This window comes from Tinamus guttatus, unplaced genomic scaffold (genome assembly GCF_059628265.1).
Source record: "Tinamus guttatus ecotype Peru unplaced genomic scaffold, ASM5962826v1 Tinamus_guttatus_pri_ptg000503l, whole genome shotgun sequence".
NCBI lineage: Eukaryota > Metazoa > Chordata > Aves > Tinamiformes > Tinamidae > Tinamus > Tinamus guttatus.
The window spans coordinates 5,761,083-5,785,384 of NW_028289037.1; the positions used below are offsets into that span (position 1 = coordinate 5,761,083).

A 24,302-nucleotide genomic window follows, 5' to 3' on the forward strand; every position below is an offset into this window, starting at 1 on the left:
AGCAAAAAAAAAAAAAAAAAAAAAAAAAAGCATTGTATTTAATTGCAGAAGTTTGGCAAAATATCAAAGACCACAGTTAAAAAAAAAAAAAAAAGACATGAAAAAAAAAAGAAAAAGATCTGAGTGGCAGAGCAGGAAAGACAAAGCCTGCTGCTGTTCAGCCTTTTTGTCTTCATGCTGGCAAGGGCTATTAGCCTGCTGTGGCTTTCCTCAGAGAGGCCGGCCAAACTGCATAAAACAAAACGCTTTTGGAATTTCCTCCTTAAATTGTTTTGATGACAAGTTCCTACTAAGGATTGTCATTAATTCATCGGAAAGTAGATGTGGCTTCCTCTGTGTGACCATTTTGAACTCTTCCCTGTCACCAGGGACCTGGACAAAATGGGGTACAGGGCTGTGCACCTCGAACGGCCTCTGCTTAACAGGGCACGATGTCTCCACACGAAGCCCCGCAACAAGATATTGGGAGATCCTGGGTGCTGCTCCTGCAACACACGGACCTGTCGAAGCCCTTCGAAGCCCTGAACTTGTGTTTGTTGTAAAGTATCGTGAAGTGAAGCCTGAGGAAGCTGTAGATTTTGAGGGGATTGGTGAAATGGGTGGATTGGGTGAACTGGGACACCATGATGGTCAATTTGAAACAGCAGCAATAACTCGGTGAGACCATGAGGTAATGGCATGGAGATGGACGGTTTCCTTTGACAACATGTCAGTTTAAATATTTTAAGTCTCCAAGTAAGGAACTACGTAAAGGCATCAATATGTAAGAAGCAGATTAAAAAAAAAAAAGTGCAGGAAACCTAGACTGTTGATAAAAAATTCGAAGAGAGAAAGAAGCATGGACATGAAGAGCTGCTAACACTGTAAGCATGTACTTAAGTGCCCTAAAAAAATAAATCCCCAGACGCTGCCTTTTGGTCGCGCAGGGGATTAAATCATCAATTACAGATATGGGCACGGCGGCGGGGGGAAGGGAGGGCGCTCCCGCTGCCCGAACAACAAAATGGCTGAGGAGATGCCCGCGTGCCCCGCGTTACCGCGGCGGCCGCACGGCGCCGTCCCTTCCCCCCGTCCCCGCTGCCCGCCGCACGCGGCGAACGGGGACCTGCCGCGCCACGAACCGAACCGAACTGAACCGAACCGAACCGAACCGAACCGGATCGGATCGGACCGGACCGGACCGGACCGGACCGGACCGGACCGAGCGCGGTGGTCGCCGCCCCGCCCTCCCCTCCCCCCGCCCGGCGCGGCGTCATTTGCATATCGGCACCTTTGTGCCGCGGCACAGCCAATCAGCGGGCGCCGCTCACCTGCTGCGGCCGCGCCCTCGCGGTGCGGGGGTGGGGTCGGCGCGGGAGCGGCGGCGGCGGCTCCGCAGCGGCAGTGGCGGCAGCAGCGGCGGCCCCGGGTGCGGCGGGAGCGCGGCGCGATGGTCTGCGGGGGCTTCGCCTGCTCCAAGAACTGCCTCTGCGCCCTCAACCTGCTCTACACGGTGCGTGGCCGCCGCCCGGCGCGCTCAGGCGGCCGCCGCGAGGGAGGTGGGAGCGGCACGGGGGCTCCGCCGCACCGGAGCGGAGCGGGCGGGGGCAGCCCCGGTGCCGTGCGGGGCGGCGACTGCGTCGCGGCGGCCGCCGCTACTGTTCGGCGCGGCGGGTGCTGAGCGGCCCCGCCGCTCCCGCCCCGGCTCCCCCCGGCGGGAGCAGCCCCGGGCGCGGGGCCTCTCCCTGCGGCGCCGCCGGTGCCCGCGCTCCCCGCGGAGCACTGGGGCGGGCACGGCGGCCGGGCCCGGTGTGGAGCCGGGTTCTGCCCCAAGGGCCGCACGGGCGCGTCTGGAGGTGCCGGAACACCCCTGGGGCCGCCCGGGAGCCCCGCAGCCCTGGCGAGGGGTGAGGCGAAATGTCTGGTGTGGGGCATCCGTGTGCGGGATGACTCTGTGAGGGGGCTTCGCCTGCCCTCCTGGGCCGGCCTCGAGAGGTTGTGGTGTCCTGGCGTCAGGGGAAAGGGAGAAACGTGTTGCACTAATAAATGACTTGCTGGAGAGCTTAGGTTTTCAGGCAGTTATCTGCCCTTATTCCCTCCTTCTGATAAAGATACAGACTCGTTTTAATTAGAGAACAAACAAACAACAACAAAAGTGCAGTTCTCTCTCTTTTCTATTATTTTAAAACGTAAAGAAAGCAACACAGCTACGTATAATGGCTTCCTCTCGCAGCACCTCTGGAGAAGTAACATGTCCTCCAACGGTTAATGTCAACAAACATCGCTTGGGTGACCGCGTGTGAGGGTGACTTGGAGCTGGCTGAAGCTGAAGTGACGCCTGCGGGCGGCCGTCTCGGGGCCCTTGTGAAAACATTGCCTCATCTTGCTATGGAAGGAGGGCAGGGGAGCGGGCAGGGCTGCTGCTGCTCCTCAGAGCAAGCGCCTCTAACAGCTGGCGGCTGGTGAAGACCTGGTGGTAATCGTCAGGATGGAGCATGAGGGGATGTGCCTGTGCTGAAGCTGTGTGCTGTTGTACTGCTTCGGATGTCAAGGGACCCTTGTTCCCACCCCTGCCCTGGAAAAGAGTTGGAAAAGGAGAAAGAATGAGTAGAACGGAGCAGACATTGCCAAGTTTGGTATCTGTAGTTGGTGATATGCTCAGCGTAGTCCCTTTCAATGAGGGTAGATTGGATTGCCTCGAGTCAGATTTCTCTTTAAGTAACCTTGATGTAATACAAGACTTCCTCCCCTTCCTCCTCTTTTATTTCTCCTATGCAAAAAGGGAGAAAGGGATTTGGGTCTGTCTAGCATGATGTGCACAAAAACTCACTTGGAAAACAGGTGTCGTCTTCTGAAGATATCACCACTTCTGCAGTCAAATATTAACCAAACCTGAACGAACTGGCAGGGTGGGTCGAACTTAAGACTTGTAACATCTGTTCCACAACCTATGGCCTAAATCCTGCTCTGATGCCTGTGTGAGTAAAATTTACTTTGTAGGTAGCACTTGCTATTCTTTTATCACATTTGTGCAGAATATACTCTTACTCTTCAGCAAAAGTATAGCTGCTTCATATTACAGTAACTGGAATATCTAACTGTTGTTGCTTATGTTGCTTATTTAAAGTTATGAGAATAGTGCTTTTAATTTCCAACTTGCAGAAATAGCGTGTAGGGTGTTTGGTTAATCTGGATGAACTGATCGTGTCAAATTTGTGGGAATCTCTGTGCCATGGTTGTTAAAAGTTGACGCCATAAAATTTGGGTTGGAACAGCACATTGCTGTACAGCACCATTGCTGTACAGCAATAACTGGTGGGAGAAGGAAGGTCAATAAGGTCAACTGGACAACTCTTCTTGAACATTTTTTTAGCTAGCATTGAAGTGTCTGTTTGTATCGTGCTTGGAAGGAAATGGCCCAGAGAATTGTATATGATTTGTGTTCTGCTTTTCTTTAAAACACTTTCAGAATAATTTTCAAAATAGCAAAGTAGAGTATTTGAGCTTGGTTTTTATGCTGTTTTCTTTTAGTTTGCACAGTATTACATCAAGCAATAGTGTATGTCCTGGCAGAATTAACTAGTTGCTGGTTTAAAGCAAAAAAATCCTCAAACGCAATAACTTTCTTTTTCAGATGGTACTTTGCTGATGACTTCTGGTTATTTTCTGGGCTAACTTAATGTTCTTAGGCCTCAATTTCATATTTAGATCTATTTTACATGAATGATTCTGACACCTGTGCACTCTTGCTTCTCATGGCTATAGGATCAGTGGAGAAAAACAGTCGAGACTATTCATTGACTTAGGGTCTGTGAAAGGAAGCGCATTGCTGGATTAATGCCTTATGTTGAAGACCTGCCTGTTTGCATACCCAAATCTAGTATTAAAAATGCCCATGTAGGCACAGTTTTGTCTTCATATTTGCTTTTTTCCCCCCTTGAATGTCAAAACTGGACAGACTGAATAAAACTGCATTCACAAAATCTATGTATATCCAAGGATGTGAGTCTAGCTTAAGTTTTCTAATCTTGCAGGCATGAGAACCCTAAGAGCCTGCTCCGCCAATATTTACTCACATGAATCAGGTGACGATTTTCTGAGGTGGACAGGGTTCCTCTCAAGGAAGTCCTAATTAATTGGTTAGTGTGAGCACCTAGTAGCTTACTCTGATCAGATTCTCGGAAAGGAAAGGGAAATTCCTAAGTCCTAGCCTAGTGCTAGGCAAGGGCAGTGAAAGGGCAACTGGGCTGCCAAGAAAGAAGTAGAAGAAGAAGAAAACAACAATGGGAAGTCAGTTCATTTTTATGGTAGAGGCTGTTTATATAATTTGAACAGCCCTTTAAACAGGTATGTAAAAATGTCTTGACTTTGTTTTGATGAGTCCCACACCTAGTCCCACGCCATTATAATTTAAGGGAAATTTTGTGGTATCTTCATATCAATATTTCCATTAAATGTGTGTATTTAATAGCACAGAGTTCACCAGGTAAGTATCTGCATATCTTTAAGCACTAAAAAGTCTGTATTAAAATAATTGACTTGTTATACTGCTTTGCTCTCTGAACTTGTTTCTAGACTATAGTGCCCTGTTTTTTGCATCACCATTTAAAGCACTGCCGTCCATGTTCTTGTAATTGCTGGTAGTGGGGTTAGCATGTCCATGTTATGAAGACCTCTTTCCCTGCATGATGTAAATGTGCAAAAATTAGGAAAGAACTTCTCAGATTAGGACTGCGGATGTTTGCCACAGTGTGTGTTTTTCATAATGCTTGTGTTGCTTGCACCATGCCCACCTCTCTGCCACGGGCACGCTCCATCTTCCGTGCCAGTGTGCCAGCTCCATCTTCCTTCTGCCAGCCTGCATAAGGCAAGCCTTGTCTGAGAGGTGGTGTAAACGTCTGGGTTTTCCTGAGTGAAAGGGAACGTGGCTTTAGTCCATGTTTTCCAATAATTCCTGACTGCTGCATTGGTTACAGGGAGCCTGGTACTGGCAGGCACAGCTCAGGGAATCCCAGGTTCTGCTATAAGGTAAAGAAAACTGGCAATTTCTTTCAAACTGGTAGATCAGTCTCTCCGAGTTGGGTGATGCTGTGTGTGATGGTCCTCAGGCAGTGTTTAAGAGGGCTCATGGGAAGTCTGAACTCCTCTTCCAACCTGGGCGGTTATCAGGTGTGGTGGGTTGTTCCAGAGCCATTTCTGCCTTCCGAAGATCATTTTGAAGGTGGCAATGTGTCTCTGCTGGTGTCTGGTCTCTGTGTAAAGAAAACGGTGGTAAGGAAGCTCCTGAGTATGTGACAGGAAAACTTATTGTTGGTCATGTCAATCCAGCCTCACTTTTCTTTGCAAGGTTTCTATGGTCACACTTAAAAATACAAAACAATGACTGCAAGAAAAATATAAGTATATTTCAAGATTTCAAGACTTTTTGTCAGTGCTTGGAGCTGCACACTATTATACTGCATGTCAGTCTGTAGATAAAATTCTAACAATTTCTAGTAGTGAGGCTTAAGACACCAGCATGTCTAGACGAGTGGTGGTTGTGTAGGTCAGTGTAAGTGATTTTTTTTTTTTTTTAATATGTACACACTTCTCTTGTGCAGTCACATTTAGAGCTATGTACACAGACCATGTTTAGTGAGAGAACTGGGAAATGATTGAGCACAAAAAGAGAATTTTTTGGAGCCTCATGTGTTTGGATTAGCTTCAGACATCGTAGCAGTGCCTGCAGACACTTCAAAGTCAACGCAGTTTAGAGAAGCCCTTGGATTGGTGTTTAGGAACCTTGTTAGTTACTGGTGCTTTCATGTTGAGGAAGAAGTGTGTGAAGGGAGGGGTTGAGAGATCATTGGTCTTCTTGAAAATGCAACTTCTTAACGAACTAAGAAGAAAAACTCAACCCCCACCCACCAATGGACCAGAGCAGTCCTGTTGCACAGCAGAAAATTTGCATTTTCAAAGACCGGGAAGTATAAATCTCCCTGCCATTTTAGCTTTCAAGCTTGTTACTTCATCAGAGCCAATTTACTCCTAATTATTGGCTAGTAATATGAACTCTGAACTAGAGCATGGAGTCGTGAGGAGGACTGGCCTTTGCAATAGCAAGTGGCAATGCTGCCGTAGGTCTTTGTTCCACATCATGTGTTCAGGACTGGTCAGCACTGATCGCTCCTCACCTAAATACGTCACCTCAGGGTGAAAGTTTGTCTTCTGTTACAAATCCTTCGGAGGTGTCCAGAGCTTTCATTATAGTTGCTGTATTTTCAGTAAAGCTGAAGGAGCGCTGTAAAGGATCAAAGTTGTGTACAGGTTGTCTAGCTTATAACAGCGACAGAAATGAATGTAGGTGGCTTTGCTTTGCTGAAGGCGCCTGGCTGGGAACTGGCTGATGTATCGCTGTGACGTTTCCAGAACTGTCTTCTGGATTCTCTGTGTCAGCCAAGAAATAACTGACCAAGTTGAGCGAGAGGGCAGCAGAAGTTTCTAACCATCAAGTACATACTCCTTGAAGTTTAAATTTTGAATTCCTCTTAAAAGAAATGAACTATGAATTTATATATGGAAGGAGGGGCTAGGGAGGATGTATTTCATCATGTGTGTGTGATCTGCCTGCGTCTAGTTCCTGTTCCATATCCAGCCTGACAGCTGTTCTGTAAATATTTCCATTTGCTGATACCATTTTAAATGCTATTTAATCTCTGTACCCAGGAATGGTGAGAACATACTTCTTGAAACTTATGTGCTGAAATGGAGTTTTTACTAACTCCTTTTTGGTCTGAGACTGCAATAAACTGTTGAGAACATGAACTTTGTGCTTGTGTTTCTACCTGGGAAGTAGCCTAGGGAACTACTGAAGAATTGCTAGCGAGTAGCCTTGTGCCATGCCATTGAGGAAGGGAGGACAACTGGTTTTGAAGTTTGAATTGTCCCAATAGTGTTGTCTAGGGAAATCATTATCTTTGGTCTTCTTTGTAACAAATGGTAGAAGTTTGTGGAGAAACACACATGCAGTAATTATGAGAATCAGTCCATTAATCCAATACAGCAGGATGGGAGACAAGCAACCAACCTGAAGAATAAAATATAACAAATGAAGAAGAGGTTGTTAGGATTTTTTGGTGGGCTTTTATGCAGGGGTAAGGAAAGGAGGATATGGTTATTCTTTAGTCATGACAGTAAGTTAACTAGAGAACAGAAGCAGATTTGTGATCTTCTATGGCAAACTATTCTTTGTGTATAAATTGTTATTTTCCTAATATATCTCTGAAGTCCAAGTATGTATGTTGTTGATCAGAGTTAAATGTGGCCTTGATCTTTCTGCTAAAATCTTTGATTTGTGAGTGTGGAGAGCAGCGAAGATGCCATGCGGAGGAAAGTCTGGCGCGATGCTTGAGGGGTTGCAGTTGCAGAAGGGTTGGTTGGAGGGGGTTTCTGGGGTTTGCCTGGTTCCCCCTCCTGTGGGGGGCAGGATTTGAGCTAACACGAGGTTGTCCCGGGCTGTGCCTTCATCTGCTCAGATCCTCCAGACTTCTGAGAACAGAGCTGCCATAAGCCATGTGGGCAAGAAATGGAGCCCACCTCTTCTGGTGCTGGACTGCCTCGAAGATGTTTTCTCTAATATCCCGTCCGAGCCTACCAAGCTGCTGCACATACCTGTTACCCGTAGTTTTATTGTCAGTCAGTACCTAGAAGAATTTGCTTCTGTTCTTGTAATTCATCTTGCACTTTATCTAATATTTAATGACCCTTTTGGAGAGGCAGCCATTCCTTTATATATTTAGTGTCATCCGCAAATGTTCTGGGGATGCATTCTCTCTAATAGCCCAGCTTGCGGGTGAAGTTAATGAGTATTATTGGTGTTACTACTACCCTTTGCTTCCTGTAGTCCAGCTAGTTTTCAATCTACAGCCCATTTCTCTAATCTTGCTTTTTCAAGTTACTACTGAGAGTGCTACAGGGAGCAGGGCCAGTCCAAATGCTAAGAACTGGACTGTGATGGCCTCTCTTTCTGCTGAGTTATTGGACAACTCTAGGCAATGCTGGTAGTGGAGGGTGGCTTCACATAGCGAATCCATAGGTAAAACAGAATTTCCCTTTATAATTCAGTCTTCCAAGAATAGTGCTCTCCTCTTTTGAGGAGCTCCATGCCATGAAATGTGGTTGTAGTAACACAAAACGTGTAGAAAGTCTGTAGAGAAACCTTTCCATTTTTTTCAGAAATACGTGACTTTTTGTTAGTAAAATAAATTTGTGCCCTTAGGATATGCATATTACTCATCTAAAGGTGGTTAGGGTCTCTAATTGGCTTTCTTTCAAGCATGTTTTACTTGGAAGGTCTCAGCAGCTCCACTTTTTGATGCACTGCCTTTAAATCATCTTGTTTCAAAACCTAATTAAACATTGTTTGCTAGTAGTTTCTACTGACTAAACAGTCATTAAAGCTCTGAGCCTTGCATTGTTTTACTTATAAAATCTCTTCCCAAAACATTTTTTTTGTGCAAGTTTACGTTAGCTCACATTACAGCACTATAAAGCTACATATCTATTTTTATTGCTTAACAGAATTACAATAAGAGGGCAGGGGAAACAAAAAGTTATTTCTGGGGGTGTAGGTGGGACAAAAAACCTGGTGTCTGTTTAGTTGGTGAGAGAAGGAGCCTGTTTCTGGAAGGGCTGCACTGAGCCGTTAATTCTGCGAGCTGGGTCTGGCAGCAGGAGGCTCCTGGGCCGCTCACGTGAGGCCTTTCCCTCACAAGAGCCTGTTCCCTCGGCGAGAGCAGGTCCAGAGGAATTGATTCCGACGGTCTGATCTAAACCTGAAAGCGAAGCTACAACAAGTCCAGCTTTCCCTTTGCACGCCGAGGGGGTGGGAGCCCAGCCCTACATCCGTTTCCAGAACGGCTTGTGAGCTGCTGTCGTCATCCCAGCTCTAAAACAGACCGGTTTTCCTACAGATAATACACGTCACAATTCCAAGTAGACAAAATTAGGGTAGCCTCCAGCTACTCAAGCCTCTACCCTGATCCAAGCGGTGGGTCTCGCTGTTTGGATGACATGTTTCTGCCCAGCCTGACAGCGAGAGCAGACCTGAGACTGTGCTGAAGCGCCAGGCGTTTTAGGGAATTAGATGTTGGACAGCTTTCCAGTTTAAAAGAGGAATAAACAGCATTGTGGAGGACCAAACTGAAAATACAAACACTGTTCTATAGCTAGAAATTACTGAAAAGAGACCGATGCTGTTCTGTTCTTTTAAAAGATTTTTTTTTTTTAATGTATCTTGGTTATAAACTGATATTCCTATTTTAGCTGTGTACCTGATTCATGAACATTTGCTCAACAGCAGGCTTAAAAGTTAAACAAACTGCTTTTCAACTTGAAAACAGTATCTCTTCCAGAGTCAGCATGTGGTTGTTTCTGCCAGAAAAGCTTTTTGGAAAGAGGAGTACCATAATGTTTAGTGTCTTATACATGAATTTCTTGCACTTATTCTGAAAATAACAGAAGCTGAGATGATTAACAGTAGCAGCTATGTATATGGTGCGTGCACACGCACACACACATGCTGCATTTAGCTAATGGGTTTTTTAGATGTTTAGATTTTGTTTAGGTTTCCTGGTTTGTTTCTGGTCAGTTCTGATCTGAACAGTAAAACACACCTCATAAGCCTAAAGCAACTGAGTGAAGTTAATGTGCAAAGATTTGAATGAACATATGTTTTTGGTGTACAGGAACCAATAGGTGAAAATAAATACCTGCAGTCATAGCTAAACTTGGAGAAAGAAGTGTTAATGGAAGTGATTAAGGGGAAAGGTTTGTTCTGCCTTTCTTTGAAATAAGTTGAAATATGATATAACATTGAGATCTCTTGTAAGAAATATGAGATAACATTTTCAAGAGGTTACGTGTAGCACCTGTGTGAGCTCAGTGCCCTGAAGGTGATGTAGACATTAGCCTGCAGTATCTGATTGGAAAGGAGGCTGTGAGATTTCTTTTTTGGTTTTGTTCTCTTCTGACACTTAAATGGTAAAATAAATCTCAGTGGTTTGAGACAATGAAATGAAGTGAATAGACATAGACCAGAACAGGTAGACCTTGCACTTAACTGTCTGATTAGCAAGGCTAATTTTTAACTTAATATCATGGAGCCGTTTGCAGCCTTGTGCAGCTATACTCAGAAAATCTGCCACTGGCAGAGCCAAGGGTTGTTCTTTCTGTCTCACTTCGCTGCCTGTTTTAGTGGCTTTCTCAGTGTCATGCTAGATTTCCATACCCAAAAACAGTTATATGGGCCAGGCTTCTAAAAAGTCTTCTAGCTGAAAAAGATATGCAGACATGTTTACTACTTAAAGGCAACAAAAAAATCCCTGTTCCAAGGCAAATGTGCTGAAATGAAGGGTGACCTGGAAATATCCTCCTACTCCCTATTTTTGAGGTATCTGTTGTCTGGATGGAGACTGGTAACCAGGTGCAAGTGCTTGGTCTGTATTTGTTATTGATTAAAGCAAAATACTGGGACTAGGCTAAACAGTTTTACAGTCTTTTTTTGTGTAGTAACACAAATTTTGAGTGTGTTTTGGCAAGGTTTGGAAAAGTTCAACTTCATATTGAATTAATGATGCTTAACAGAATATGCCCTTGGCGGTATTTTACACATAGGTCTGACTTTTTAAACGTGTGTTGTGCATCTCTCGCCTAGGAGACTGGATGGGGCTTTGTGTGCTGCTTCCCTCCTGTTGTGTCTCGTTGCAGGTTTCACTATGGCTTTTCATGATGGATTTTTTTTTTTTTTAACTGTTTTTGGTATGGGAACAGGAAAGGCTGGAGCTTCCTGTCTATATAAGTAAACTAACTGGGACAGTTTCTGCTTGCCTTCCCTGAATACCATCTTTAAAAGGAAGGAAATACACAAGTGTTTTGGGTATTGAAATAGTGTTGACTTCATAGTACAGCTATCTTTCTGAGATACAAATCTAAAGAGTTAGTGTTGTTGTGTGACCTTGTTAACTGTTGTATCATATCGTCATCTATTATGTAGAAGCTTTAGTATACTAAGACATTGTATTTAGGATTAGAAAGTTTTGGGAAAATACATACTCAGGGAGAGTTCTGAATATTTGCATTTTCAGAACTGTGGGACTGTATATGCAGTTTTCTTTAAATACGCTGTCAGTATTTTGGAACGTATTTGGAACTCTCATTTTTCTATTATTATCATTATTAAAACCAATGATTTTAGCTTATCAGTCAGTTTGGTTACAATCCACACCTCTATTTCTAGGCCTGACTAGGGACACTGCATTGAACATGTTTTGGACTGAAGAAACTACCCCACATTAGCAGCAGGCCTTCAAATCCCTGGAACTAGAGTCATCTCTAGGATGAAGTGGAGGGTTGGTTTGTGGGTGGTTCTTCTCTTTGAACTAGAAAGAACTATTTTGTCTTTCTAAAAATGTGTTTTTAATATGCAGAGTGTAGCCGTACCCTGTTTTTTAAAGTGCAAACTAACTATTGTGTTTTTTCTTCCCTCCAGCTGGTCAGCCTCCTGCTGATTGGAATTGCAGCATGGGGCATTGGCTTTGGCCTCATCTCTAGTTTGAGAGTCGTTGGAGTAGCAATTGCAGTAGGAATTTTCCTCTTCCTAATTGCCTTGGTTGGACTGATTGGTGCGGTGAAGCATCATCAAGTGTTGCTGTTCTTTGTATCCTTTTGATGTGTTATTTGAACTGTAACTTCTTTCAAGCCATCTAAATAACTTACTCGTAATGACTGAGGCTGTTGTGATAGATGTTTCAGAAACAGAACAGAAATTCAGTCTATTTTGATCAAGGGCAGTCTAAACCTCCTTGCAGTTTACTGTGTTCCACATTCCTTTCGTTTCTGTTGTTTTTGCTCTGAAGACACAATTACCAACCCCTTCTCCTTTTAAGAAATATGTTAATTTTGCTGAAAACTGGTTATGGTGGTTCATAAGTCACAGGTGCTTCTTACTGCATGCTTGAGCCTATACCATTTTACAAGCTGTTAATGTTTAACTGTGTGGGAAGATGATACTTGCAGACCAGTGAACTGGTGATAACTGGCAGAGAAATGCATCACTAGCAGCACATGTTGTCAATAAGCATTTTCTTTTTATACCTAGCCCTCCTTTGTGATCTCAGATTAGAAATGAGCACAGGCCTTCTCAGAGTGCTTTGCTGCCCCTTTATGTTCCCTGCCCTGCGTAAGCAGTCTGTGGTGCTGCCTTGCATAGCAGAATTGCTCTGTTTAGATGACAGAATAGATTCAATGGAAGAAATTCTTGCTTCTCTCATTTCAGCCTACTAAAAAGTCATTTGTCAAAGAGACTTTAAAAATAACTGCTCCCTCAGGAAAGAGTAGCCAAGGTACAAATCCACTGTCTGACTTAATAAAACTTAGTATTTGATATCTATATTGTGATATGTTGTCTCTCTTGTGCTGTTTTTATCACTGCAAAAGTCTATGAGGCTGTGTGTGCCAGAGGCAACTCTCTTATTTTTTCTAAATTAGTTCAAGTTCCTTTTCTTATACAAGGCCCCCTATTGAAGAGGAAAAAGAAAATAATCATGGAGTACCCAGAACAGTGTTTTCTTATTACCTCCCTTGGATAAAGTACCTTAAAGTGATAACATGAACCCCCAAAGTTAAGGGGTTTAGCTGTAGCTTTCTCCAAAACAAGATCCTCTTTGAGGGACACCAGAGAGGCATCTTCTGCAAATATTGTCATATGCTTCCCCTGATTTTCCTGTCTAAAGAATGCATGGCAGGTATCAAATGCAAGGTATATAGGGGGGCAGTTTCTCCACTGAGCAGACTACACCAATTGATATGTTTATAGCTAATGATGTTAGTATATGAAATGGACTGTTCATGTTCTCTATTCTATGGGAAACTGAGAGCAAGTTGCTGGCCCTCCTTGGTCTTAGACTTACCTACAAAACTGCAACAAACCAGTGGGGCTGTGGTGCAGCAGGGTGTACAATCCTTCTCCAGATCCTTCCTCAGGACTCTGAAGCCTCTTGGAAAAGCAGCTGCTGTGGACTGTGTTCAGCTTTTTTATCTTTCATTGGAGTTCAGCTCTGGTCTCAAGCATAGACAGGCATGAAGCAACCCCAGTCAAAGGTCCATACCAGAAAGGTGCTGCCCAGGGTAGCTTTGTTATTCTGTATACATGATTTCAGCTCTGCAATCACTGAGATTTCAGACCACCTTGTGTGTTTCCAAAGGGGAAGAAGAACGTCTGCCTGAACAGAACACACATGGGACATGATTTCAAACTAATATAGTTCTAATATAGTTAGCTTTAAGTCATATTCTTGTCCACATCTTGAATCAAGGAAAGCAAGAGGAGTGTAGTTGCAGGAAATCTCAAACTCTGAATTGTTCCTGCTTCCTGATGTCCTCTTAAATACAATTCCTGTTTCATATTCAAGTTCTTTAGAGACTTATCGGTATGAATTAAAACTGAAGAATATATGACAAGTAGGTAGTTCTGGGTGTAAGAAAAGTAGGGAAGGGTGATTTCCTATTGACTTGTTCTTCTCTTATTATGTCTCTGCTCATGTCTCTTTGCCAGGCAAAGAACACATAACAGAAATACAAGGTATGTATGTGATTAGTGAGAAAGATTGTAAGTGGAGGTTGATTGCTGGGGAGACTCTTTTCTTTTCCATATCCACCCGCTGTTATCCAACTAAGTAAGGAATGCTAGCAGGTATAAATGTCACATGAGGAAAAGTAATTCGAGAGTATATCCTTAACTACCACTTCCAGTACATGATTATTCTTTTGCTCATCTTTATTGTACAGTTTTCTGTCTCCTGTGCCTGCTTGGCACTAAACAAGGAACAGCAGGTAAGAAATGTTTCCTGACTTTTCAGTTAACCTAGACTATGCAGTTTCTGTATCTGTCTTCTGTTTTCCACAAAATGTGCTTTATGAATCTTGTTTCTGTAAAGAGCAGAAATCTTTAAATGGAAGCAATCAGCATATTCCTTTTAAATAAGTACTAGGCTCCAGGCAATGCTGGGCTTTGATAGCTAGGGAAAAAATAATTCTGGGTTCAAAAATGCCCATGATGTGTGTATTTTTTTTTTATTTTTACTTTTGCTTTTAAGCTTCCCATCTAGGTTTATGGTGACAAGTTTAGTAGCGTGGTACCTTGACTTTATGATGTGTTCTGGAATTCCCGATAAGCTCTGGTGTGGTTGCTCTAGCTGCAGTAATCGTAATGCAAAGATGATAAAGCCACTGAATTGTTCTTGTGTAACTGAGAAGGCGATGACTGCGTTAGGTACAGAGGTGACCTGCAAGTGTGAAATGTAAAACCATGGGATATGGTGAATAATTTTTGCTGCACTAAGAGTAGGCAAAGAGAGGGTGACTAAATGATCAGCTTGCCATGTAGAAACCCGTGTTTCCTTAAAACTGAGTGGTCCCTGTTAGATTGGTCACATATTCAATTATTATTGCTATTGCTGGGGTTAGGGAAGAGAAAGAAGAAAAGTAATTATGACCATAAACTGTATGAGGTGCTGCTATTTCACAGCTACTGAAATTGTGTGAGTGTTAAGGTCGTACTGTAGTATATTATCCTGGTAGACACGGGGATCCCATGGTTTTAGTTGCAAAATAGTCCTAGGTTGGTGGAACAAGGGTAGGATTGGCATGACAGTAGATGGTGTGATGTCTTCTCAAATGAAGTCCCTTTTGGGGCTACTCTTTGGGAACACTTGGTTTTGGTTCTTTCTGTCAAGGTAGGGAGAAGGGGATCATTAACTTGGCCTGTATGTACTTTATCTGTTTACCTGTATATCGGTTTCCAGTTAAGTGTAATCATAATAGTTCTTATTAATTTAATACTTATGTACTTATGCCTCCCAGAGTCAGCTTCTAGAGGTTGGATGGAATAACACAAACAGTGCAAGAGCAGATATTGAGAGAAACCTGAATTGTTGTGGATTCAGAACCTTTGATCCCAATGAAACCTGCTTGTCTGTAAGTTGCTTAAAGGGTGAAAATACTTGTAACTTTCCCTCATTGTATTCAAAATGTATGACTTTTTCATATTTTTATAAAAGCGTGAGAGTTTTAACAAGTGTACAAGTTAGTCTTTACAGTGATGCTAAGTTACCTTGTTAACTTCCTGGAGACCTAATGATGGAGCATCCTGCAAAAGTTAGGTGGCTGTTGTATATTTTCCACAGACTTTTAAAATTCAGAGTTTTGTCCATGCTTGACAATCTGTTATGGAGCTAAGTGGTTGTTCAGTGGGTGAAGTGTGTCGGGAGGTGGAATGCGATTAACCAGTTGTAACATTTGTTTTTAAAGGATTGCTTTAGAAGTCACCAGTGTCAACCGTGTTTATTGGTAATAGAAGAATATTCTGGAATGGTGCTGAGATTTGTTGGAGGCATAGGACTCTTCTTCAGCTTCACAGAGGTGAGCGAGTAGGTTAGAAAATGGAGGACTTCTCAAGTTTTCTCAGCCTATTGGTTTGCTTAAGTTTGCCAAAAGTAGGAGTTGTCTTCAACTGTGGAGGTTTTCACAAACTACTCTTTTTATTTAGATTACAAACTGCAACCAAATATCATATTTAAAATGTGATGCTGTAAACATGCTCAAGTTTCTATAAAGTTAGCCATTTGACTTTACCTCTCCAGTAAAATAATAAAGGAGTGCTGCTGCTTGTTCCTCTGCCTTCTCTCTATCCCTTCACACATTTCTGCCCTTTTTTTTGTTCCTTTATTATTTTTATTATCTGTAGGTGTCTCTCACAGGGCAAAAATACAGCTTTGTGGTGAGTGAATAATTGAAGGAGCTGTGCTATCAACTATATTTTAAGCATTACATGTAAAGGACATTTTCGAGTCTTTAGATGGTACCTAAAACTTGTTTTATCCATTGCTGAATGAAAATCCTCATTCCTCATGTAAATCCTCATGGCAGGTCTTTCATAGCTCCACAATAGAGCATGTGAAAATGTTCTTCATGCTACTTAATGCAGTTTGCAGAAGGCTTATGGGTATTAAAGCAGCAAGAGCTATACAGCAACTTAAGCAGAATCACTCTGGCTTCCATGCTGGTTTGTCTGTAAAAATACATAGTAGTTGTGAGGGGAGAGAAAATTTGAAAATCTACTGGAAAATAGCCTTATCTTAAAATGATAGATGTAAAGGGAAACAGTTTGAGGGATATTATTTACTCTTGCAGTAAAAACAGATTTATGAATCTCTGCCCTTTTGAGGGGAAAAAGTCAAAGAATTCTGAAGTACGCATTCCATGATAAATATTTGATATTGTGTGCATGGTGTTAGTATTTTTTTTTTCCCTGTAAATGCTAGATGCAAATTCTTTCTAAAAAAGTGCCTTCTTTTTTCTAATGGTAAAGAAATGTGAGAGGTTTGGTTTTAACAGTAGTCAAATATCTTAACCTTGTGAACTAGAAATTCATTGTCAGGGTTTTATGATTAAAAACAAATTTTGTAAAATTCTTGGAAGTTGCAATGGTGACATCCTGCTTAATGATATTTTTGCCCTTTATTTTCAGATTTTAGGAGTCTGGCTGACCTACAGATACAGGAACCAAAAGGATCCCCGTGCAAATCCGAGTGCATTTCTTTGATAAGTTTATATGAAGGACTGAATCTTCTTCCTGTGACCTCTACTTCAACATATTAATTCTCCATAGTTTCTCATTTCTCCATAATAGGGAATCTCTGTGAATTAAAAAAAAAAAAAGAAAAAGAAAAAGAAAAACTTTCTTGTCATCTTTATGTTCCCATTGTTGCCTTTCAAAGAATCTCTGACTTGAAGTTGATTAGTGTATACAGTAGCTGGACAGAATCAGAATGCTACTCAGAGCTGCTTAAATGACTTTGTTAGTACTTCCACAGTTGTGTGGTGAACTGTACGTATTCAGTGAGTTTTATAGCACTACTCACTGCTTTGATGTCTGAAAAAAATAAAGTATTTTCTGCTGTATTCATTGATTACAAAGATTCACATGGCTTCTCATTAAAATGATAAAAGCATGTTTGGTGCTTGGAGCTGTGTGATTTGGTTAGTCCTTAGGATGAATAATGTTAAATTTATTTTCATGTCTTAATAATGATCTCCCAACCTCCTATTGGGGTAAAAATAGAAAAATAGAGCCTGAATATTTTGTATTCAGTAGGGCACGGACATGCGTATTAAAGACTATTGCAGTCTTCTCCGCTCCCCTACCGCTTTGTTTGCTTTGGGGTTCTGTTAGCTTTAGAATTCCTCTAAGAAACTGAAAATACTCTGTTTTCAATGTCTTCACTAAGAAAAGAGTGAATGAAGACCAAGAATGTAATCCACAGCTGAGTAACTTGAGACTTTTGTCTTTAGGATGTGAATGAAATTTGGTATCTGCACAACATCAGAATCAATAGTAGTCTGTCATCTTGTTAATGTAACAAACTTAACTTGATGTCTGGAAAGTGGTTGTACAACTATTTTTACAAATGGTGTAAAACTGTTGTGATAACTGTGTGTATGTTTCTCTGTCATCCAGCTAAGAGACTTGTTTTGATGAGAGATTGAAGAGTGTTTAAAAAATGGTGTTTTCATTAGTTTGTTTAAAAAAATTAAAACGTTTAAATGGTTGTGCGGTGTTGTACTTTCTGAGCGGAAGGGAAGCCTAGTCCAACCTCTGATACAAGTGAGACAGTGAAGTGGAAGGTTGGACACTAGAGGTGTGCAGTGCTCCAGTTCTTAACCATGCATTTTCAGACCTGTCCTGTATCTTTCCTTCATAAAATCCCTGTGTCTAGTATGAAAACAGCTGCCGTGGCCTGAAAGGCAATGCAGAAGGATGTTGGGGAAGAAAAGAGGAGAAGTGTTAAGGCCATCTGCTAAGGAGCACTATAGTTGAGTCACATGGAAGGGGAGACTCCTGGGAGACAGTAAGTGCACAGGGAAGTGGGTTCGGAAAGGATCTGCCCCTACCTTCTACTTTCTTTCTTTCTACCTTCTTTCTTTTGCAGAGGAGGCAAAATACATTTAAATATTTGTTCACAAGAACTCCTCTGGAGAGGAGGTGGACAGTGCTCCTAAGGAGAAATTGTGTTGTGTGTGTCGAAGGGAAGAGTTGACCCAGGACCCTGAGCAGAGGGAGGGATGTGAAGAGCTTGGCAGAACAGCTTCTCCTCAGGGAACGCCGAGCTCCTACTGTTTCTTCACCGTCTGCGGTCAGCGCCCTCTCCTGGTGCTCAGCCTGGGAGTCACTGCGCTTCCTAGGCCGGGAAGCGCGGGTGTTCCAAACACATGTACCTACCGCTGCAGTCACCTTCCTGCACGGAGAGGAGCAGGGCCAAGAGCCTCCAGATTGTTCCTGAGTGTCGTGCAGATGCACGCGGCTGCCTTCAGAGTGCTGTCCTGCTTACACGAACAGCCTGCCGCTCGCGGGATGTGTCAACAAGCTGATGGCCATCTCCTGGCTAACTGTAGCAGCAGCTCATTCCCCTAGTCTAGACTGGCTCTGTAGTTTGTACATAAATGTGAATAGAAGAGCAGGCTTAGGAAGAGGCTGTATGAAGGTTAAAATCATACCAGAGGGCTGCTACAACTTTAGCCTTTTTTCCTCCCCCTGTCTTTTTTAGTGCTTGACTTTTTTTTTTTTTTTTAGTGGTTCCGGTTTCATAAACAGAAGTGTTGATCGTGAAGTGTGAATGGATTATGGAGAAAATCCTGAACTTGTTAGAGCTTTAAAAACTGTCATGTCTCAGAACCCTTAGCGTGAGTTTGTTCAGTCTTCAAGAGATGGATCTGTGGATTTGATATTTGCATTATTTTTTTTTCTATCCTACTAATGGTTTCCCAGCTCTTTAAATTTGTCATTTAAAAAAAAATCTACATCAGAGAGTATTTTAGAAACTTATTTCTAAGTGGGCAATAGAACACATTTATTTTCACTAATTTATTTGGGGTTAAAGGAAGTAGTCCGTGTCATGAGAAGTGTTAGTGGCGTAGAAGTTGCACGTGTTGGCTTCTAGCTAGTGGTTATAACCATGACTGTAGTAATAGTTAATAATGGCTGGAAGCTGCAGTCTTCTATAATGCAATGACTTTTACCAGTAACAGCAGATAGTAATGAGGTAGGAAAGAAACACAAAACACAGCACCATCTTTGTAAACACTTGAAATGGATTTATTAAAAAAAAATTTACAGTTGGATCATACAGTATTCTGCATGCCTTCAAAATTAAAAACTTCTAGCTTTTAAAAATGCTGCCCAGTATAAGAGTGCTAGTGTAAGACCATAGCGTTTATAGTATATATAAACCAGCACTATATATCACTAAAAACCACTGTAAATAGTCTCTTCATCAGTGTCAATGAGTGAGTGCAGAAGAGATGGAAGATCAGACTTCATGGTATTCAAGGACTTTCTCCTTCCTCTTACAGTTCAGTCTTCAGGGTGTTCAGAGCTTTCTGCATATTTGAAAGCACTAGAAGTGAAATATTCATGTTATTTCTGCTGCAATTTCTGGCAGTCCTCTGTCTACAATTATGTTAAAGCAGTGTCATTTTTATTGTTAAAATTCTTGCCCACATCCCTTTTGGCATGTTTATTTTGATGCACTGTTCTGCAGCCTACGCTGAGTGTGATGAGCATCATCTGTTTCATTGTACCTGGGGAGAATGTTCTTGTAAAGCAAACACAATTATTCACAGTTTAGAGACACGAACTGTGCAGCACACAGTATTCGTGTGGTGAGGGAGAGCTATTGCATGCGACCCTTCACTGCCTCCAGAAAGGTTTTGCTGCCCTGGGCCGTGGGGATTGTATGCAAGAGTGCTCATAGTCTAACTCTTGGCTGCAATGAACGCTACTAAATTATAGGCAATTCCTACTGCCTATATTTTTTTTTCAAAGCAGAAGGATATCAAAGCTCCAGGGCGGTACCATTGTTCTCTTCAGATCAGTGAGTCTAAGTCTAACACCCCTTTTAATTTACAAAGACTTTAGATTTAGACTTTAGAAAACTGAAGAGAAGCAGACCCAATGACCTCCAGTGGGATTGGAAGATCTCTAACTCGGTGAACTCAACACCGAATGAAACAGTACTGAGTATTTCTGTCACAAGACAGCATGAGTCAAATGGTCATATTCTTCCCAAATCTGTCCTTACCTTGTGTTGGATGACTTGTCTTCTAGTGTGTAATGCCTAGTGCTATTTCTTGTTATATGAAAAATATTACTGCTTTGAGAATACAGTACTTACACAGAGAAATATCAGAGGGCTCGTATGCGTAGAGACGATTTGAGTATCTTCCAGTAATATCTGCTCTCACAGTCAGGCTGGGATCTGGAGAAAAATGATTAACCTTTGAGCATAAGCTAATAAATTTTCTGCACTTCTGCTTGCATCCTGCACACTTCTGCAAGACAATCCACTAATCTGTTTAGTGTGTTGTTCTGTTTCCACTAACGGCCAACAGCACGTTGTTCTCCAAAGTAATCAAAGTTTTAGGTTTAAGTTTTGTGTGTACAGGCTTATCAAGGAAAGGTAGGTTTTATTCCAGTTAATATTGATCAGCCTTAGATCCTGTGTTGCATAATGCACAAGTCTATAAACTGAGACATCTTTCAAGCTACAAATTAAAAAAAAAGGCAGTTGTTTTGGTTAACAGAAAATAATCTTCATCCAAAGGCCTGATGAATAGCAGTGTGAATCGTGACCTGGATTTTTGAAGGTTTGTGATGATGGAATGTGTGTAATATATGAGGCTGCTTAGCTCCTCTGGGAGAAGGAATATATATATGCGTGGCCACTAACATGTCTAAACTGAAAATGCTTATGAGGTGCTAGTGCAAGTAAGCTGAGCACAGAACTAGGTCTCGAGCCTTGAGAATCTAGCCCTTGGAGCATACTGGATCACTGCTGTTGCTAATGTCATGGCTGGGATTCGTCCGAATTTTAACCCGAGTTGGACAGTGAAAGCCTCAAGAGCTGGAGCACGTCACGCTCGCCTCTCTGGGGGTGCCCGAGGGGCCTGCAGGTGAAGCAGGGCACCAAGGTGAGGCAGCATCAGCGCATGGTTCGTGGTGAAGGGTCCATACCCTGCGCACGCTGAAGCGGAGCTCTGGTCAACCTCTCGCCCCTGCCCCTGCTCCACTGCCTTTGCTTGGACTGTGCAAACCTTCTCCAAGAGGAGGCTCTTGTTCAGCTCATTCTGTCTGCGTGGGTTTTTTTTTTTCCCTCATATGTGCACCAAAACACAGCCAGACATTCTGTATTTCTCTTGGAATATATTCCTGCCATGTGCCTAATGATTTGAGACTCCTAATGCAGCAAGGCCTTCAATCCAAGCTCAGCTCTTATGCTTAAAGTACTCACCTATGAACAAAATTCTAGGCACGTACTGGCCATCAGGCGAAAGATTCTTGTCTGTTGTTTCATACTTAAAGAAAGGAGATAAGATTCTTATTCAAGATCACAGCTGGGGATATTACAGATACATACATATATATATATACATATTTTTTTTCTATTTTATGCTTCGTGTTACGAAATAGAGCTTAAACACAAAATTTTACCACTTAAATCTACTAATTCGGCTATGATCTTGTAACTGCTGGAGTTGCAAACAGAAACAGTTAAAAGTTAGTATTACACTTTAAATCCTTTTATATTATTGATAGCTAGAGATAAGAGACTTACTACTAAATCTGTCATGCTTCAGTACTGGCCATTTTTCCTAGACAAGGCTAACTATTAAACAGACTAGTTATAGCTTGGGAAGCCATAATTAAAATAAAAAGTTGATTGCTTTCAGTTAAGGAAGTATAACTGGAAAACTTACCACAAGATTCAGGAGAATAAATTTTTCAGCCATTTTCTGTATGTCTTTGTTTTCAGCAAAGGCTTTCTTCAGTGCTGCAGTGGAAGCAATGTGGAGTAACAGTTTTATATATATATATACGTGTATATATATATATGTATATATATATACGTGTACACATATATATGTACACGTATATATATATGTATATATATATACGTGTACATATATATGTACACGTATATATATATATACACGTGTATATATATATATGTTTTGAAATATGGTCTTTAAAAATGCCTTAAAAGAACGGATAGATTCACACGTTGCTGGCTGGTAGACTTTATACTTTACAGCAAATACAGATTTATATTTCATTCAGCTTCATTTTTCTGCTATAAATAGCATGTCTAACAGCATACAATTTTCCTCTTCCTTCAGTTTGAGCAGAGAAACTTTGAAGAGATCTACACTAATTGGAATTTGAGTATCTGACTCTCTGAACCTGTTCTGGTATTATGACTTCAGCCTGCAGCCCTTAAAGTGCTAACAATATAGTGAAAAGGTATAGTATCTCAACCTGAAATGTCTCAAAAGATCTTAATGCCTGGATCAAGTTCCCTTGGGAGTTACTGGGGCTATTGGTGGATGCAAAAGCCTTGCTGCATGGATTGGCTGGTAGGATGGGGAGCTTGTGAGAAAGTTCAGAAACACAGAGAATATAGGACAGCCTCAGCTACTAGAAATATCCTCAAAACTCATTTCTGCCTGGTTTGATTTGTCTGTGGTCAGATTTGGTTGCAAATATCAGTGATTTTTGAGAGCTGAATTCTTCCTTTCCTTTTCCTTTCCAGAAAATTTCAGTTGTTGCTACAGACAGGATGCTGCCCTCAGTTTCAGCTGATTCTAAGGCAAATGAAAAATATGCAGTTCAAAGTTTTCTGATCTGTGCCCTTTCCTGTCTTCATAAAGAGATGTAAGTATCACGTAAGACCAAAATGCAGGTATTTTTGTGCCTGATGAAATAAGGAAGTATTTTACTCTAATTTTAAAAGTATTATGCCCGATTCCACAAGTTAGTATTTCACAAATATTTATCGAGCACGTAATTTTTTTAACATTACATTAATATTTAATAGCTTATAACATGACACATGCTGAAGTTGAATAGCTGATGCTTTTCTGTGCAGAGTACTTACCTTGACTGTGTGGGCAGTCCTCCAAGTGGTGAATAATCATCACAGGCTTATTGCTGAAAAGGAAGGTGCCTTGTTAGGTGGGGAGAGGCGTGGGATGCGCTCAGGGGCTGTGCGAGAGGGGGGCCCGGCTTGCAGGGCTGCAGTACCTGGTCTTGGAGCGGAAAAGGGCTTCCTCGTAGGTCTGTGTCCAAATGAGATGGTCTCCCCAGCCTGCAGGGGGAAGGGCAGGGCAGTTTAACGGAGCAGAAGTTAAGTTGCTAGAGCTGCTGTAGGAATCTGAACTGTAGCATGGTTGCATTTCTTAAATATTTTATTTTTATTACCTCTGGAGAGCGTCTGTGGCAGTTTGGGCTTAGTCTCTTTGGGCGCCTTGTTTCCTTCCTTTGTCTCCTTCTTGGGTGGCTCCTTAGCCAGAGCGCAGGAGAGGGCAACAAGCAGCAGGAACACCGACATGTAGCTCTTCTCCATGGCTGCCCCTGGGGAGGAGAGAACCGTGAAACCGCCGCGTTGGCCGAGCGCGGAGGTGCCGCTCGAGCGGCAGCGCAGGACGCAGGTACGCGGCGGGGTGAGTCAGTGCCCAAACCAGCTCCCCCGGGCACGGGCCTGCGCTGGTGGGGCAGCGAGGGACGAGGCAGGTTCGCTTAGCAAACTGGCCCAAAGGAACCAGTTGTTTCTACTGCTCTGTTCTCCCCCTGGGCCGCAGTCCTCTTAGCTGCTCGCTTTGGTGCTGGTTTCTCTTTTTACAAATGTTGAATTTGCCCAGTAAACAAGCAAGTTTTGGCAATTTCTACAGGAATCCAGAAGGACTTTCAAGTCCCACATGCATAGCTCTAACTAGACCTCTCAAAATCATAGTAACCAAGCACTCCACCAGCATAGGTGCTGAAAAAATATTTTTCTAACCTGTTCCTCTGATGCAGCTATGTCAATTCTAATGAGAAGTAAATAGCAAGCTATGTTTTATGTCTATGTTATGGACACGGATGCAACTTAATGCTGGGGTTGAAACCTCAGAGCATGTTTTCCCTTTGATTAGTCTTATCTAGCCCTTAAAGATAAGGAATTACCAGTGGAAAAGTGAGAACTGAAATGCATTTTACAAGCTGAAACAAGGTAGAAAGCAGAGGGCTCTTCCTGAGCCTGACATGGGGGTTTGGGATGGAGGTGAGGTGGACCTGATGGGAAGCTCCTCAGCAGGCCAGCTGGGATGCTGCTTCCGATTGTGGGGAGAGGTGGCAGGGGTGGGGAGCAAAGTGACCCTATGACTTCTCATTAAATTTCCCTCCTGAAAACTCA

At 42.4% G+C, this 24,302-nt stretch overlaps 2 protein-coding genes across 2 annotated transcripts; one reads left to right on the forward strand and one right to left on the reverse strand.

The window, feature by feature from the left end:
- The first annotated feature begins 1,404 nt into the window (after window positions 1–1,404).
- Window positions 1,405–17,497, forward strand: TSPAN13 (tetraspanin 13). Its single transcript, XM_088533514.1, has 6 exons — window positions 1,405–1,492; window positions 11,507–11,674; window positions 13,768–13,848; window positions 14,878–14,991; window positions 15,325–15,435; window positions 16,544–17,497. The coding sequence occupies exons 1-6, from the start codon at window positions 1,430–1,432 to the stop codon at window positions 16,616–16,618; spliced, it is 612 nt and encodes a 203-aa protein (XP_088389640.1). The 5' UTR covers window positions 1,405–1,429; the 3' UTR covers window positions 16,619–17,497.
- Window positions 17,498–19,146: 1,649 nt separating this feature from the next.
- Window positions 19,147–23,479, reverse strand: AGR2 (anterior gradient 2, protein disulphide isomerase family member). The gene is made up of 7 exons (XM_088533447.1): window positions 23,330–23,479; window positions 23,153–23,216; window positions 23,007–23,059; window positions 21,829–21,902; window positions 21,363–21,426; window positions 20,247–20,330; window positions 19,147–19,469 (listed from the first exon to the last, which is right to left on the reverse strand). The coding sequence occupies exons 1-7, from the start codon at window positions 23,472–23,474 to the stop codon at window positions 19,420–19,422; spliced, it is 534 nt and encodes a 177-aa protein (XP_088389573.1). The 5' UTR covers window positions 23,475–23,479; the 3' UTR covers window positions 19,147–19,419.
- Window positions 23,480–24,302: the final 823 nt, after the last annotated feature.

Bases quoted from the DNA above. Each gene is read 5' to 3' on its own strand.
- TSPAN13 (XM_088533514.1), top strand. From the start codon at position 1,430: ATGGTCTGCGGGGGCTTCGCCTGCTCCAAGAACTGCCTCTGCGCCCTC. The intron at 1,493-11,506 runs GTGCGTGGCCGC...TCTTCCCTCCAG, and splicing joins CCCTCAACCTGCTCTACACG to CTGGTCAGCCTCCTGCTGAT. The intron at 13,849-14,877 runs GTAAGAAATGTT...TATGCCTCCCAG, and splicing joins CACTAAACAAGGAACAGCAG to AGTCAGCTTCTAGAGGTTGG.
- AGR2 (XM_088533447.1), bottom strand. From the start codon at position 23,474: ATGGAGAAGAGCTACATGTCGGTGTTCCTGCTGCTTGTTGCCCTCTCC. The intron at 23,217-23,329 runs GTAATAAAAATA...TTCCCCCTGCAG, and splicing joins GCCACAGACGCTCTCCAGAG to GCTGGGGAGACCATCTCATT. The intron at 19,470-20,246 runs GTAAGTACTGTA...TTTCACTTCTAG, and splicing joins GCCCTCTGATATTTCTCTGT to TGCTTTCAAATATGCAGAAA.